Source organism: Oncorhynchus mykiss, chromosome 8 (genome assembly GCF_013265735.2).
Source record: "Oncorhynchus mykiss isolate Arlee chromosome 8, USDA_OmykA_1.1, whole genome shotgun sequence".
Classification (NCBI taxonomy): Eukaryota; Metazoa; Chordata; class Actinopteri; order Salmoniformes; family Salmonidae; genus Oncorhynchus; species Oncorhynchus mykiss.
In genome coordinates this window covers 26076209-26094720 of record NC_048572.1, presented here as the reverse complement: position 1 = coordinate 26094720, position 18512 = coordinate 26076209, and the positions used below count along the sequence as shown (strand labels likewise).

Sequence of the window (18512 nt, the reverse complement as noted above, 5' to 3'; positions counted from 1 at the left end):
GACATAATCCAAAAATAAATACATTAATTAATCGGTAAAGCGAAACCGACTATAAACTCGCGAGACTTCAGGATGGTTTTAGGCCTACGAGGCTAACTCAGTTGTATAGGCTACCCTACATTCTAGTGTTGCCTGGATTTAATTTTGTAATGGTCTAAAAGTTTCTAGAACTACTGATCATCTTGCAACAAATAAAAGTCATAGGCTACACCACCATACAATAGTTAGGCCTATATGACTTTAGTAGAGTAGCCTATGCTATTGCCATTGAGTAGCCTATGCTATTGCCCAACTGATCGCAAAAACAGAGTTTCAAAGGTACAGCTATCGTGACGTCACTTATCCGCGGCAGAGTGAGAGAGCGGCGACGATCGGCTGCGGAGGATACCGACCCCGCAGCGGGGACGGGACAACCGCCAGGCGAGATGGCCCCTATCCCTTTCTTCCTTGCATCCCGCATCGCAACGACCCCTTTGCACGCATGAAGCCCCCGTTGATGAAGCCAAAACCGGCCAAAGCAAGGCAGAAAAAGGCCACTGAGAGAGAGAATGTACTGGCGCGTCGGGTTCGCCTGGACGCGCTCGTTTGTGGTTGATCTTGGACGGAACCAGAACTTCTCCTTCGGCTTGTGCGGCTCCAATGAGCAGCTCTCGTTGTATGGGTACATCATCGCCTACCCTCTGCAGGACTACGGCGGGATCATGCCGCTCCTTGGGTCGGACTCGTGGTGGCGGAAAACGCTCTATCTGACCGGGGGCGCTCTGCTTGCCGCCGCTGCCTATCTACTGCACGAGCTGCTCGCCATCAGGTAGGCTTCCAAAATGAATGCAGCCTAACGGAGATTCCATGTTTGTCGCGTTATGGAAAGAAAATAAATTAACCAATGAATCACGCAAATGTTATTTATGCCTCTTCGTATTCCAGTGATTGTGGCTATTAGGACTAGATGTCAAATTAAAACCATCCATTGATTTGTTCATATGTAGCGTGAAGCCTGGTATTTGAGATATGTGTGTGTAAATACAATAAGATCATTTTCATTGCTGCAAAGGTTGACTCTTTTATTTATTTACGATTTCTCAAGGGCATGGGATGACAGGGCATGTGATATTGGCTAGATGGCTGTACCCAAGCCAAACATGTCTTCTCGTTTTCTGTCGAGTCGAGTCTTGCAGTATAGAAAAACATTGCGGTTGTGATAGAATGACCTTTACTAACCTCGCACTTGAGAGAAGTATACAGCTAAAATCCAGGCCCGGATATGTATTAGCTAACAGGAATTGACCATCTGTGACCGAAAACTGCAGCTTCGCAGTAGAATCCCTAGATTTTAGCTGAAATAACGTCTCGGGGAATTGAGTTTGGTCGCTGCGGTCCTTAAAAAAACATCTCGGGTTACCTGCAACGATAACCCCAAGGCCAACTCAGCTAGATAAACACACTCTTTCATAGATGGATGCGGGATTCGAGTTGAATTGACTTCACACCACACCAATAGAAATCATTGTGGCCTAAAGCTTGTTGTTGTATACACAGAAGGGCATTTTGATTGACTGTCTTGTTTTTTATTTTTATTATTATTATTATTATTTTACATGTGGCTAGCAATGTGTGTTTTCTCATAGCTCTTCTTTTTGCTCCGCCTGTACTCTATCTTAGAGACCCATTTTAAATCGATCTCTAAGTAGTTACTGTCTCATTTACTTTCCCTATATGTCATTACACCGAAGTGCTTTACATTCTATAGATAACTGGATCAATACGTTTGTTTTTTGATGTATGTGGGCATTTCAGCACCACTGCTAAATGGACAGCTCCTCAGTATTTCAGAACATGCGGTCCTAGTGTTTCAGCGCCTTCAAAGTAGTAGGCTACCTGTAAACAACTCCCTTTCAACTTTTTTCATTTAATAAGCCCCCTATTTGTGACTATGTTGGTCAGTACGAACGTGTAATAGGATCAGCTACAGTGACCATGATAATGTATTGCAATATTTCACTTGGCTGTGTCCTACTCGTTTTGACATTGTAGTGTCCCGGTGGCAATGGCGCCCTTGCCCGAGGAAAGTTTCAGCATGGGTATTGTGCAAAGCTCTCTATGATAGATAGCTGTAAAACGGGATCTACTGTAGCACCTGAGATTGTTATGTAAGATCTAAGAACATTTCCTTGATTATCTTCAAAGTACAATTTGATCATTAGCCTATAATCAACTCCAGATGTATGTAAAAGCGTGGAAGTGTCATGTGTGCACTATAGCCTACTAGGGGATCCAGATATCCAGAGATTTTAAAATAATGTACAGTGTGTTTGAATTGGGACATCAATTGCACTTCTACTTCGGAGTTGAGGGTTTGATTCCCACACATTTATTTTTTGATTTCCAATTAGTTCAAGACTGCAACTACCATCTCCCGTATGGACTCGGGAGAGGTGAAGTTCGAGAGCCATGTGTCCTCCAAAACACGACCTGCCAAGCCGCACTGCTTGCTTAACCCGGAAGCCAGCCGCACCAATGTGTCGTAGGAAATACCATACAGCTGGCGACCAAAGTGTGTCGCCAGCAAGGAGTTGCGCGATGGGTCAAGGACATCCCAGCTGGCCAAACCCTCCCCTAACCCAGACGACGCTGGGCCAGTTGCCTCATGGGTGTCGCAGTAGCGACACATCCCGGGATCGAACCCGGGTCTGTAGTGTCGCCTCTAGCCCTGTGATGTAGTGCCTTTGACCGCTGAGCCACTCGGGAGGCCTGCACACATATTTAATGAATATATGCACTAACCGTAAGTTGCTTTCAATAAAATGTATAAGAATGAGTGATTAGAATGTGGAGCTCAAACTGCCTTGCTCTGGCTGGTTCATAGGAAAGAACAGGAGCTGAACTCTAAAGATACCATCATCCTCCACCAGTTCTCCAGGCCAAAGAGTGGTGTCCCATCTCTCTCCCCCTTCTGCCTCAAGTTAGAGACCTACCTGCGCATGGTGGACCTGCCCTACCAGGTGTGTGTGTGTGTGTGTGTGTTTGTGTGTGAGAGAGAGATGGGGAGGGGGAGAGAGACAGAGAAAGAGAGAGTGATGTTTGGGTTGGTGCTTAGTTGAATTATTTGATGTAACTAACATGGTGTCATTTTCTATTGAAGAGTAACTGACCATTGAAATTCCTTCTTCCTCTTTCCTTTCTCTCTCTCCCTCTGTCATACAGAACTACTTTGATGGGAAGCTGTCTCCCCAGGGGAAGATGCCATGGATAGAGTACAACCAGGAGCAGGTGTCTGGTACAGAGTTTATCATCGACTTCCTGGAGGAGAAGCTGGGCGTGAGCCTCAACAAGAACCTCAGTCCCCCGGAGAAGGCTGTGTCCCAGGCTGTCACCAAGATGGTGGAGGAACACTTCTACTGGTGAGACACTTCCTGACACTACAGCAAGACATCCACTAGATGCTGCTCTGTTGGGAGACCTAATTTATTTGATACTGAGGGATAGGATGATAAACTAGTGAATGTGATTGGGTCGCAAACCATTACATCTGTCCCTTGAAACTCACAACCCTGGTGTTGCAAACTCCATGCTCCAACCAACTGTGCCATCGGGACCACACTTTATCAGCGTATGGATTTGAGATACTGTTGACCTAACGAACATCACGTCTGTGTGTGATGACAGGACCATAGCGTACTGTCAGTGGGTGGACAACCTGGAGGAGACCCAGAAGATGCTGGCAGTGAGTGGGCCACTGAGTGACCTACTCAAGTGGATCCTGAGTCGCCTGACTGGCAGCATCGTGAAGAGGGAGATGTACGGCCACGGGATTGGACGATTCACCAGGGAGGAGGTCTACGCTCTAATGGAGAAGGACATGCGGACGCTGGCCACCCTACTCGGTAGGGTGAGGGTATACTGTAGATAATCATTAAAATCACAATCCTACAGATCATCATCCCCATCTCATTTCACAAGGTACAGTCTGCAGCCTTACAAGCCTTGTAAATCTCATAACTAGGGCTAAGGCCAGCTGTAGGTTCCATTGTGATTTAATTAACTTACTTGGGTTTACAGTACTATGGCCAGTTTCAAGTGCTTAAAGGAGCATCCTTTTTATAACAAGATACATTGTCCAATTCTGTCCTCTTCTGGAGAAAGTAGGATACTACACCATGAGGACTAATTTCCAGTCAAAATTTTACCCCCATGTCCCTTGTTTCCATACAACATTCTTCTCGCCCCCTGATTCTTGGTGTTTTTCTGGGTAGGTGATAAGAAGTACCTGATGGGTCCTAAGCTGTCTATGGTGGATGCCACTGTGTTCAGCCATCTAGCCCCTGCCATGTGGACCCTGCCGGGCACAAGGCCAGAGCAACTCATCAAAGGTGAGTTTCACCAACAAGCCACATTGCGTGTCATGGTTAACATTACTCCCCAGAAAGGTCCTACATGGGTTCCAAAAAATAAGTTAGGGCAAGTTAGGGCAACAGTGAGGGAAATCACCCTACTTAAAAAGAAAGATAAGGAACCATTGTCATATGCAGATCTTACCGCCCAATATTCCTTTTGAATGTGGATTACAAAATCATTGCTAAAGTATTGGCTTTTGGCATACAAACAGTAATACAAAAGTTTATTCACTCAGATCAAACAATCTCTGCCATTTTTTTCAATATAATAAGTCAAACTAAAAACTTGAATGCTCCAAAAGTGTCAGTATCATTAGATGCTGAAAAAGCATTAGATAGGGTGGGATGGGCATATTTGGTGGCTGTCTTTAAAGTGTTTTGTTTTGGTCCGGCATTTATCTCCTGGATTGAGCTATTGTACAAATCCTCCAAAGCAGCGTGAAAGGGATGACCTTTGTCTAGTTATTTATTTTCTTTAGCCACAGAACCCCTAGCATGAATTTGAACTCATGGCTCAATCCGGGGAATAGAGATTGGTGGAGATCAACAGGTGATATCATTGTATGCAGATTACATTTGACTTTATTTATCTAAACCACAACATTCTCTGTCATTTATTTGACTTCTGTTAGACACATGTGTTGCTGTATCAGGATTCAAAGCGAATTTGGGAGAAAATTGAAATAATGCCCATTTCAAATTATGATTTCTCAAGCTTAGAAAGTACATTATTAAAATGAACAAAGATGCATATGACATACCTAGGTGTACTGATACCATGCAATCAGGAGGAGGCATGTCAAATCTAATATTTTATTTTACTAGATAAGATTGAGTCCAATGTTCAGAGACTGAGATCTCTCTCCACTTCTATGTTAGGTAGGGTCAACATAATCCAAAATGAATATATTACCAAGGTTGATGTATTTCAGGTCCTGCCATTTTCAATTCCATCCAACTTTTTAAATGAAATACATGGCCTGCTCTCCAACTTTATTTAAAATGGAAAGACCTCAAGAGTCAAATTGACTGTTTTACACTTACCCTATGCAGCTGGAGGTCTTGGACTACCTCATATGAAAATGCATTACTGGGCTGCACACCTGCCGTTCACTTAACAATGGACAGCAGACTATCCTGTGCATGGAGGAGTATCAAAGCCATAAATGTAATACCTTAGGATCTAAAATATATTCACTATTTCGGGTCCAAGAAAAAAACGGACAATCCAATGATTCTCCATTCAAAGACCCAATATTGCCAGGCGCCTTTATTTGGAACAACGTGTTTAATGACAACACCTTTAAGTCCTGGTTCCAAAGTGGCATCATGCATTTTGAACCTGTGTACTATGATGGATCTCTACTGTCTTTCAATCAACTGCAAGACAGATTTGGATTATCCAAGGCCGATTTCTTTAACTTCTTACAGAATAAATCGTATTCTGAAATCGTATTCAATTGCGTCAACAGAATCTGGATGTACCTAAGGCATCTAGCATAGAAGAAATATGCCAAAGAAGTTGATTTGCCAAGTTATGTGAAGGGTTGATTTGAAACTCTATATCTAAAGGATGAAATTGAGGAGAACCCTTGGTCACAGATATGTGCACATGCTAAAACCTGCTCCTACAACCTAAGACATAAACTACTGCAATTTAAGATAATTCATAGGACTTACTACACTCCTGCCGTAATGAATATAATGCACCCAGAAATGTCACATCTCTGTTGGATATGGAAAAAGCACAAAGGAACCCTATTGCCTATGCTGTGGTCTTCTGATAAAGTAATACCATTTTGGGATAATGCATGTTCTATCATTTCATTGTGTCTATGAATGTATATCCATCTATCTCTACGATTATGTCTGTTAGGAAATGTAAATATTGATGATCAATATCAGAGAAAGTTTTGTGATCTGTCCAATTGCTGCAAAAAAAAGTGGAACCCTCAATTGGAAGGCCTCATATTTACCTTCAATAACAAAGTGGAGGACTGAACAATCTAGCTACATAACGTTGGATTTTGTATATTATAACATTTAAAAAAAAAAACAGAAGTGTTTAAGGAAATTTGGAAATCATATGTTGATCACCTTGGGGAATGTGTTGTATAGTGGATGTTTTGTTTTTGTGTTGTTTGTGTGGTGATGTGGAAACACAAAATAACATTGTCAAATGTAAAAAAAAAAAACGGGAACAAACTGTGATGAGGAAGAAACCTTGACAGCAATCAGACTGGAATAGACTCCATCTTTATTGAATATAACACACCACATTTTGACCCATTCTCAGCTGAGCTTGTTGACCTTTGCCTTTGTGTTGACCTTTGACCCACCCTATCCGCTCCAGGCGAGCTGATTAACCTGGCCATTTACTGTGAGAGGATCCGCCGGCGCTTCTGGCCCGAGTGGTTCGTTGATCTGGAGGATTTCTGTTACGATGACACCACAGAGGACGACGACTCCCCGTCCAAACTCCAGGACCTGGGGCTCTACTCCCGTACAGACACCTTCCAGGACGAGGCCAGCCCTCCTCACACACACACAATCTCACCAGACAGTGACCTCACGGGCCACTCGCTCTGCGACTCGGACATGGACACAGAGTGCTCTGAGATGGAGCAGCTCAAGTGTTGACTGCCCTATGACACACACAAGACACACACACACCGCCTGGATGGGTCTCGTGCCCCCTCCCCCCCCCCCCCCCTCCCCCTCCCCCCAAACACAATGCCCTGTACCTGTTGAGCAGGGAATAACTACTGGGGTGCATTTCTGTTGCCAGAGGCTGTTGTTTGTGTTAATGAGTGATGGATTCAGAGATTCTACACACACAATGGACTGCAGGAATTGAAAGACTGAATAGAGATAGAGAAGTAGAGAAAAAAAACAGAGTAAAATAGGAATAGAGAGAAAAACAGCCAAAGAGTGATAGAAAGAGGTAAAGATAACCCGATGGAGAAAAGAGTTGAGAAAAAGAAAGATCAGGAGTTAATGACGGCTTCGCTGAGAAACTCCTCTACCTGGGTGACATCAACGCCTGTTGCCCAGTTTTGCATTGTCGAGTTGTTGTTACCACGGCAACAACGTGGTGTGTGTTACCTGTGTCCCCCAATTTGAGATGCATTGTGTGTTTGACGTACTGACCCCTGTGACTTGCGTCCTTGCAAAATATGAATCATTCTATTGATATTATATTGATATGTCAGACACTGTTCAGACAAGATGCAGATGAGTGCAGTTCCATATAAATATGTAATCAGATCCCAAATCTGATTTAATATGAGTATATATAGTATAGATAGCCTGCTAATTACATATATGATCCCAATGTCATATAATGCAAATATGTGGTTCTCCCATACAACATCTCAGTGCTTGTTAAATATGACCAAACTACCTGGTGACCCCCAACTGACACTTTTCATCTGCAGTCAGGCCATTGAATATTTCCTCAATCCTTTTTAGAATAGTCTGATGTTATGGAGGAGTTGCAGATACTGTAGATTGGGGACATCTCAAAAGTCTAAAGTGGCTTCCTTTCCTCATCTCCTCTCTATAATCTGCACAGATCTGAAAACATTGGATAGGTGAAAGCAATATGGTGGATGCCTACTTGTCCAATTCTTCTTCCACTTGTCCAATTATTTCATAGTAGATGAAGAAAAGAAGAGGAGGAGAGGAAACTACTGGAGATCCTTAGTTGTGTGTACTTTTAGCCATTGAGGGCGGATGAAACAATCATGTAGAAATAGACTAGATAGACATGGAGTTGCATGGCTGATAGGTGCCAATGAAAATCACACTTTACCCTGCTGGTTATCTGTTATCTACGTTTCTACGCTGGCCTGTCTTAATGTTTACTGTGATGCAGTGTGTCTGTGCATATGTATGTACCTCAGGCCTGAGAAAGAGCACGAAGATGCAATAGATGAAAAGAACACTTAGGCTTTTGCTCAGCATCTCAGTTTTCATCACATATAGCTGGTCTGTCCACCCCCCTTTAAGAATGAATCTTATCTAGAAATAGAAGGAAGAGAATGGTCATTGTTGCTTTAAGCATCAATTCACTCTGTGCTAAGTATGAACCCACTACTATAATCCGCAGTTTTGGTTGCTAGTCTTACTTAATAGTAGGCTGTGTGGAACAGTGAAACAGTCTATTCTAATTAGCCTATTTCTGGTGTGTGTGTGGGGTGTAGAGTCATCGTACGTCATGTGTTGATTTCGAGGCGTACAACTTACAGGCATTCAGGCTGGGTGTTCACAGCTGAGCGTGCACAGAAGTGTACATATATAGATACAGATACATATATAGATACAGATAAAGATACACATAGTTACAGATACATATATAGACAAAGACACAGATACAGATATAGACACAGTTACAGATACGGACACAGATACAGATATAGACACAGTTACAGATACGGACACAGATACAGATATAGACACAGTTACAGATATAGACACAGTTACAGATATAGACACAGTTACAGATAAAGATACAGATAGTTACGGACACAGATACATATATAGACAAAGACACAGACACAGATAAGGACACATATACAGATAGATACAAATATAGGCACAGATACTGATAGACACAGATACATATATAGACAAAAAGCCACAGATTAAAAATATAGACACAGATACAGATACTGATAGACACAGATACATATATAGACAAAGACACAGATACAGATACGGACACAGATTAAAGATATAGACACAGATACAGATACTGATAGATACAGATACAGCCACAAACATAGAGACAGACACAGATACTGATACAAATACAAATATAGACACAGATACATATACAGATACTGATATATACATATACAGACACAGTTACAGATAGATACAGATACAGTAACAAACACAGATACATGTACATATACAGATACATACAGTAACAAACACAGATAAATGTACATATACAGATACTGATAGATACATATACAGCCACAGTTACAGATAGATACAGTAACAAACACAGATAAATGTACATATACAGATACTGATAGATACATATACAGCCACAGTTACAGATAGATACAGTAACAAACACAGATACATGTACATAAACAAATACTGATAGATACACATGGCCACATTAGACGTTACAGGGATCTCAACTTGGCAGGGCTCTCAACTTGTCTAATGGCAGCAGAGAATAGTTGTGAAGTAGTGTGGCTAGATTGGGTTCTCTAAGGAGGGAGGAGTGGTTAGTAATGCAAAGATGATAATACTGATTGTAATGGTAACGATGGTGATGCTGATGATGATTAAGATCCTCTACAAACCTTATTGCAACGTTAATTCTCCTGCACAATGAAAGTGCTCAAACCACATGTCGCCACGTCTGAGTACAAAACAGAGTCCGCCTCCATATGGGGGTACCATGGTGTGAATTTACACAGTGATACATAAGCCTTTGTGTATAGATGATGTATACCAGTCTGTCACTGTCTGTGTCACTCCCTATACCCTGTCTGCATGTTTCTTGCCTTCACTTATAAGAGCCAGGGGAGAGACACAGCCTTGGTGTTGGCCGCTTAAGCCAGTGCCAGCATATTATTTATGTATTTATATGTAGTCTACATGATTTATTTTCTATTTATTTGTTTTCTATTTGTTTTGTGTATTTATGGAGGGGATGTTATGAGGCATTATTTTTGCACTAATGTAATGTAGCTATTTATTTTCTTATATATTTTTGTACGTTTGTTCTAATACTGCCAATTCGGTTTTTAGTTTTTTGTTCAGATTCTCTCCTATTTGAACACGGTAACGAGTTGTGTTTTCGTTGTACGTCTATGTTGTGTGCAGTTGTCTTATTCTACTGGAACTGGGTTGCCATTGGTTTGTCAAAACTATGACGTAATCTCAATTTCAACCGTGGAATCGTGACATGTTAAAATAATGTTTGATGATTATGATTTGTTCCAGTAGACGTGTCAAACCCCTACTACCAATGGGCATGCTTAATGATGTCCCTTATCTAGTACACATCTATTCTCAGAACAAACCAAAAAACGATTGTGTCATCCTCATCCTACCATACCTCATCGCTTAGCTTTGTGCCAAGTGGAACGTTACCATTGACATAGGCTTTCCAGGGTCCTCTTTAGGATACTAGATAGAAGTTGCCCATGGTCACATATCTTGGATCAGCTGTCCCTCCTCTAATCTATACCTTAACCATGAGGGCCATGCAAAACTAACCTTAGATCAGTGTCTATGGCCAACTTTGTTCCACTCCGTTACAGATAGCAAAGGTCAGGGGTCAGAGTTCAGTCCTATTGTTTCACTTCCTTGTTGAGATCTGTGCTATTAGACTACTAGAGCCATATTACATAGTCAGTCTGTGTTGTGTGTGCTGAAACATGTGTGGACTCTCATAGTGTATACTGGATATAGGTGAGCAGAAAAAGAAAATGTGTATATGAGCTAAAAGAAAAACTCTGTAACATAATAGATAAGAACTTCCTATGAATGTATCACCACTAGAGATGAGTGGCTGTATGAAAAATAATTACTCCTAATATTTCATTAAATATAGCTGTGTTCATTTTACCATGCGTGATTTTGAAAAGAAAATGGCATTGGATTTGACCTGTTTTTAGTTTGTTATTATTGTTTTTTGGGGGGGGTAACCTGTGTTTTGTTTTCTATTGTGTTCTACCTGTGTTTTTTTTTTTACTGTGGTTACCTGTGTTTTAGTTTGTATTGTGTTTTTGTTTCTATTGTGTTTTACCTTTGCATGATAGCAGATCTAGGATTGCTAACTCTGTCTATCAGTACTATACTGTCTGACTTTCTTTCTCTCTGTTGGTATCTCTCCCTCTCTCTCTTTCTCTCTCTCTGTCCCTCCCTCTCTGTTGGTCTCTCTCTATCTCTCTTTGCCCCCCTCTCTCTCTTTCCTTTTCTCTCTCTCTCTCTCTCTCTCTCTCCCTCTCTCTCTCTCTCTTAGTTCAGCATCTAGGGCTCAACGTCATACAACTCCATAGGTCCCCTAGACATATCTTATCATCACTTACTGTGATATACTGTGAGTATATCAATTTGTGTTATCACCCGCACATCTGTCTCAGTGTCCCTCTTAGTGTGCTAAGACAATACTAAGCCAAGCCAACAATATGAGAGGATTAGCCTGGTTGCCCATTTCTTTGTGTATGTATGTGTGAGGAGAGGGGGGTGCATGAGAGAAGGGTCTAAAACGGAGTGGGGAAAGACTGGGGGATGATGGGAAAGACCGAGATAGACAGGGAGAAAGGTAAAGACAGAGAGACAGACATACAGAAAGTTAAAGACAGAGAATAAGAGCTAAAGAATACAATTTGGAGGACTTTGGCTCATTTTCAGTCTGTGGCCGTATTGTGATTGAAATCCGTTAAGGGTCTCTCCACACAGACAGTGGGTAGCTCTCCTCTCTCATGTCTTGCCTCACTCTGTTTTGAAATGGGAAATCCAGTTCAGACAATGGCACTGGAGCAGCATCCTATTATTATAAAGCTCTGGTGAGTCAGAGATGGCAGACTACAGTGCTGGAGCCGGCGGCAGAGGACTCAGAGTGTGTGTGTGTGTGTGTGTGTGTGTGTAATGACATGAATAATGCAGAGAGTGCCTGTAGGAGCTTGAGGGCCGGGAGCAGGGCAGATGGTCGCCTGCTGATAGGACAGAATCGAGGCAGCAGGGTCCTCCAGAGAGCTGGGTTTACACACACACTCTCGCTCTCTCATTCCCCCTCTCTCTCCCACACACATAAATGGTGTTTTCTCTCTTTTTTAAAATGTTTTTTCCCTTTCTGTCTATTTCCTTTAAACACACACGCACACTTCTCTTTTCACTCTCTTTCTTGTGAACGCATGCATACAAACAGTATGGCCATATTCTGCACAACTGAAATACTGTATATTTCTTACATTTCATAATGAACTATGCTGTGTGTGAAGACATGAGGCTGCATTTCCCTTACTGTAACTTTAGTGTAGAGATCCCTGCAAACTGACATATATGTCCTATTGCCAATATCAAGGATCTGTTTATCCTCGCTGAGGGCAGTCTCTCTTTCTCTCTCTCTCTCTCTCTCTGTTCGACACAGGGTTTCTTCGACTGCAGATGACTTTGTATTAGATTATTACAAGGATATAAAAAGGAGAGTGAGCCAGAAGATGAGATCATCTCTTACAGAGATGTAAGTGCTCAGTGATAAAAACAGCACCAATAGGCTGTTTGAATCACAAGCCAAACCTGAAGCGATACACAGTACAGTCCACTAGATGGCACTCTGAGGCTGTTACAGAGGTTGACGGAGCAGCACCCCACCGTGTTTTCCTCCGAGGCAGCAGGACCACATAGACTGCAAAAGGACAGGACACCCTGAAGCAGAAATGGTAAGCTATTATACAGAAATCAGGAATGTTTTCGACGATAAACACTCCTATACAACCAACAACTATCCTACATCACAACATAATAATTTGCTGTTCATACATTCTCAAAATGTGGAATTAGCTTTAATTTATAGGCCCAAATAATACAATCCCACCGATGTTCCCGGTAAGCCTGTCTATAGCCACTTATGTCTTTCTCCTTTTCCAAAAAAGATGTCATTGGCATTTTGAAAGTGAAAGTTACCAAAAATGATAATTTACCAGTTTAAATATTTATTCAATAGCGCATTCATGTATTGGTAGTCGAGAATGTAGATTTTTTTTTTATTGACTGAATTTGAGAAATTATTAGTACTGGGCCTATATGTTCAAACATGACTGCTAGTTTAGAGTACGCTATCTGACCGTGTGTTGAGTCCTGGGCCCAAAGTTTGGTGCGTTTGTCTACACATAATAACCTGTAATAGCATATCGTTTTTCTGCGATTTTATTGCATTTCAGGTAAGAAATGTGGGTCTTTTTAGAAACACTGTAATCGTATATTCTCCATAAAGACGTCTAAAAGCAAATTGTTTTTATAACTGTCGCAATTGTTTTATTTTGTAGGCCTACACCTTTGCAACATGTAGAAAACGGTGACTCCAATAGTGGAAACAGAAATAACGTCGAAGTAAGAACAATATAATTTTTTGTATAAATGTTATTAACAGGCTACTTCTGTAACGACACGATTTCTTTTCCCAAGACAATATCTGTGCAAATCAGCGGTAATATACAGTTATCGGAAACCGCTGAAGGACATTTTGTGCAAGCAACCAAGACAGATTGATAAAATCCATAATTATAACGCAGGTTCGTGCGCTCAAGCCTGTTGCGACAGCGTTGTGCGTGACAGCCGTGATCCATTCGTCAGGCTCAAATAATATGAACAGAATACAAAAGGATTATAAAAAACAAATACATTTTAATGACAAAAAGCATAATATAGAAATTGTGCAATTTTTATTTTATTTTCCCCTTCTTTTGATCAGTCACAGGATCGGGGTCAATTCAGAATACGTATGAACTCACATCCAATCCAACCTTTTGAGTTGAATTTGAATTGTCAAGAAAATATATTTACATTTGAATGTGAATGACAGGAAATACAATTTAATTAAATTGAATTCCACAAATTCTTTGTATTGAATGTGTGGGCCTACTCAATTTGTATTTTCCTAGGGAGCCTTTTCACTAATTCAAGGCCTACTTGTGTCATAAAATAAGCCTATGTTACATTTTATTATGTAATTATCAGTGAAATATTAGACTAGTTTGACTGGTGTGTGTGTGTGTGTGTGTGGGGGGGGGGGGGGGGGGGGGGTATAGATTTGCTATACCAATGTAATCCATTTTTTGTCAGTAGCCTATGTGGAGAATTTCCCATTAATTTAATTCCATTTTCTGTCTTTCAATTTCAAATCCCGAATCAGCCTCCTCCTGACACCATTCAAATTCAAATCCAAGTTCTAGAAATAGCTTACACATTTGGACTATTGTCATTGGTTTTGAATTTAGTCCAGGAATTGCCAAAGTTGACCCCGACCCTGCATGCTGTCAGAGAGCCTACATATCACAAGTTGAGTGGCACAAGAGCAAGTGCACGTGTTTGTGCTTTGGCACTGGTCTACAAGAGGAAATTCAACAAACAAACAAACATACAAAGCCATACAAAAACAAATAAAGTTACATCCCACGAATAATTCTTCTTAGTGAATTAATCATTGTATAGATTAATTAGAGCCACTGAAGACAGAGCTGGTACATATATATTCCGTTATTTTCTTCTTACGAAACGAAGGCAAATGGCAGGCTTCAGTGATATGGTATGGGTCTTTACAGTCTCGGTCTTTCTGGTCACAGCATTTTGGAAACACATAAATAAATGTACTAATACAACACATAGCCTACTGTAAAAAGTCGCGCAGAACGGTCAAATGTACACGATGATGGACACGTCACGAAGTGTCAAGGGAAAATACAATGAATTCATTTTCATGGTTATTTTGACCCCGTGGTGTGTGCCTTGCCAAGGCATACACAAGCCACAATTATTATTACTGTATTATTATTGTTATTGTTATTATGATTATTATTTAGGCCTATTATATGACAGTTGAATTTTTATGAAGAAAATAGGTTTAGATTATTTGGATACAATCTGACCACATATATAACTGAGATATTGTCCCTTGGTAAATATGTTGTTGACAGTGTATTATCTACTGTGTTTACTATTTTGATGGTCATTAACCAACTGCAATTCAAATATAGGCTAGTTAGTCAAACTGAAACTAATTATGACAAATGTTTGATTAAAATTAACTTGATTAAATATTGATCATATTGATTTATTGATTAAATACATCTCAAAATACATCTCAATATATCCCATGTCCCTTCTCCCATGTATGCATGCCTTATGACTCTGGAAATACACCGTATAACCATGGTATATGCTTTGCCTTTGTGGTAGAAACATAATAATAATAATAATACATTGATAATAACAATACAAATAGGTTAAATAATATTACGCTGGTGATGACACTGGCTAGTATTAAATGGTTCAGCAGGTGTATTGAGCTTCGACCGTGTTAAACCCCTGTTGCTTTTGTTATGACTGAAAGATGGCGTTTATTTACCGACTGTCGGTTGCAACTTGTATGCCTGTTTCCCGCGGGTAGGCTCGTGCACACAGCCTATACTGTCTTTCTTTTTTACACGTCTTGGCCATAACATCGATTTGATGTCAATGATATTGAACCTTTTTTTTGGTTAGCACACACACCAAACACGGTCCATGTAGCCGTTATTGCGCGTAGCATCTCCACTGCATGAAAACTCCACATAGCTCTTGCTGTGTCTGGGGTGTAGTGCTTTAGTTCCAACACTCGGTATTCCCACTGTGTTCCATAGGTCCAAAATTAGCACTGGCGACAGTCCAATGCTAACTGGCCCGGCAGAGAAACATAAAGGTCATTCATATCCTTTAGGGATCCGTGTGTTTACTATAACGGCTTTCAGATCATTGTACAGGGGTTTGAGCGCCGTGGTGAGGTGGTGTGTCCCCATACATGTCCTCAGTTCCAGGTAACTGTCCTCCAATGGGCGTCATCCTCTTCTCTTTCTGCCGTCTGTTACAAAACCAAACCCTCACAACTTCTTTCTCCAGCTGCAGGCTGTCCGCTATGGAGGTGATCTCTGCGCCGCCGGGTTTGGGACTTTTGAGAAAATGGCTCTCCAAAGCCCCCTTGACGCCCACCTCGATGGAGGTTCTCTTTTTCCTCTTCCTCCCCTGCGCCGCGATTTTATCTAGGCTGGTGGGGCTCCCGGAGGTGGAATCCGCCTCCTCCAGCCACTTGTTAAGCAGTGGTTTGAGTTTACACATGTTTTTGAAGCTTAGTTGAAGCGCCTCGAACCTGCAGATAGTGGTCTGGGAAAATACATTTCCATACAGGGTCCCGAGCGCTAGCCCCACGTCAGCTTGGGTAAAGCCCAGTTTGATGCGCCGCTGCTTGAACTGCTTGGCAAACTGCTCCAGGTCGTCTGAAGTTGGCGTGTCCTCGTCCGAGTGGTCGGGGTGTCCCCCGTGCTGGTGGTGCGAGAGAGACGACTGGCCCCCACCTCCATGCTCGCTCAGGTGCGGGCTGTGGCTGTGGTGGTCTTCGTCCCGCAAGGAGTGGTGGTGCATCTGCTCTGCTCCCCCCAGGCCGAACCCAGACTGGGAATACACCAGGCTCTGGCCGTCAGACGTCGCCATACCGGGGATGTGCGTGGTGGCCGTGCTCGTTCGCCATGCCCTGGCGTCGTGATGCGCCTGGTGCGCTAGGTGAGGATGTCGCTGCTGCTGCTGTTGCTGTAGACTAGCGGAATTCTGCTGCTCCTCCCGGTCGCTCTGTAGAATTGGCTTCACGTCCTGCTCTCCGAGGGGACTCGACGGCCACGGAGCCCCGTCCCCGTGCGACAGAGCCGTTATCCACTGGTGCGCGTGGCTGAGGGGATGACCGCTGCCGGGTAGCGTGTAGTCGTTCTGGAGCAGGGTGTGCGCGTCCCTGTACGCCGCTGCCTGCTGCATGCTCCCGGACTCCGAGTGCGGCGGCGGCGCGCTGCTGGGGGTAGTCAGGACGCTGTAGTGGTTGGACGCTGCGGTCGCCATAACTCTCGGAGCCGAAGTGATAGCTCTCTTGTTAAAGAAGCTTCCTTTGACAGTTACTCTTTTCCGCCACGGGGCAGCTAGGATTCTCTCTCGTTCTCCCTGGCGCCGTGCCAAGGGGACGCAGAGGCGCGCACCTGAGGTCCGCCTCGCTCCGCTCTTTATTGGCCAAGAACGGTTGACAGATGTGGTTACCCCTGACAGCACCACGCTCATTGGTCACGGGAGGTTCTATAGAAGCCCCTATCACTCGCCCCAACAATACTGGCAGTCCTGCTGCAAACTACAAGGCAGAGTGAAAAGCTGGGGTTGACTGAGAAACACTGGATATACTCTTATCTCAGTGGAAAAAACGAGTCATTAAACTTTACCTTCGGATAAACTTTTATTAGTATGTTCGATTAATGTAATGTATCCTGAATAAGTAGGCTATTAATATTTTTTTGTGAGAAACATCCACAAACTGAATGCGTAAAAATCCATAAGAACCATGGGCTATATCATTTGTGCAAATGTTTATAATTTTTTGCTCAAATATTTTTATTTTATTTCACCTTTATTTAACTAGGTAGGCTAGCTGAGAACAAGTTCTCATTTACAACTGCGACCTGGCATAAATATAGCCTAGACCTATTCACCAAACAGTATAATATTTTTACATTTTCATTTTTTATAGAGTTGCATTTTGAGAAAATCCTTGTTTTGTGTAGACCTGTATTTATGGAGGCTTGCGCTCAGAGCAGTGGGATATTAACTGTCACGGAGCCTCCAGCTGCCTCTCGCGATGCTGTCCAAAGAGAAGAAGCGCATTTTTCCCGGCCCTCTGCCCCGTTGCCATAGCGAGCGCATTGAATGGAACAACAACGCCCACGTCACAGCTGCATTTGCCTCTTCTTTTCGTTCCATTCCAAAGGGCCCATTCGAGCAGCTTGCTCGGCCGACACAGCAAATAAAAGGAGGCAAGCGAAGAGTGCACCTCGGGGCCAAGGAGAGAGTGGTGAATAAATATCCTCTCTAACCCACTGGTGCCCACAGTGCCCCTATATTCTGTGCCTGTTTGGTAAACTTCGCAATTCATGCACCCACACTGGATCCCGGTACCAATACACGCCCCATACACAGTAGCCTACTAGGTAGTTCAATAGCTAGTTTGTATTATTTTAGCTAGTTTGTTTGTATACTTTTTGTTGTTGTATTGTTTCTATATGATTGTTTTTGACATTTGTGTGACTGTCGTTGTCTATCAGTGTTTTGTTGTTGTCTGTCAATGTTTAATTACTTGTCAGGTCGTTTGTTTTTTTGTGGACCCCAGAAAGAGTAGCTGCTGCTTCTGCAAAAGCTAATGTGGATCCAAATAGGTGGTGGGCCATATCAAGCTAGCTACCTGCTTTAGTTTTTGAGATGATCATCTCTGTCTAGGGAGGAGCTGGTTTTGACATATTGTGTATATGCATTTATTCTGAACACATTTCTGCTTGTTGGCAATGTCAATTCTTGCAATTTTCTAAT

At 42.3% G+C, this 18512-nt stretch overlaps 2 protein-coding genes across 2 annotated transcripts; one reads left to right on the top strand and one right to left on the bottom strand.

Annotated features, from left to right (window-relative positions):
* Window positions 1–111: 111 nt before the first annotated feature.
* On the top strand, window positions 112–7275 carry LOC110529220 (failed axon connections homolog). The gene is made up of 6 exons (XM_036985177.1): window positions 112–808; window positions 2864–2999; window positions 3202–3398; window positions 3664–3881; window positions 4251–4367; window positions 6745–7275. The coding sequence occupies exons 1-6, from the start codon at window positions 549–551 to the stop codon at window positions 7029–7031; spliced, it is 1215 nt and encodes a 404-aa protein (XP_036841072.1). The 5' UTR covers window positions 112–548; the 3' UTR covers window positions 7032–7275.
* A 6475-nt stretch (window positions 7276–13750) lies between these two features.
* Window positions 13751–17224, bottom strand: LOC110529699 (POU domain, class 3, transcription factor 2-like). Its single transcript, XM_021612145.2, has one exon. The coding sequence runs from the start codon at window positions 17217–17219 to the stop codon at window positions 15876–15878; it is 1344 nt and encodes a 447-aa protein (XP_021467820.1). The 5' UTR covers window positions 17220–17224; the 3' UTR covers window positions 13751–15875.
* Window positions 17225–18512: the final 1288 nt, after the last annotated feature.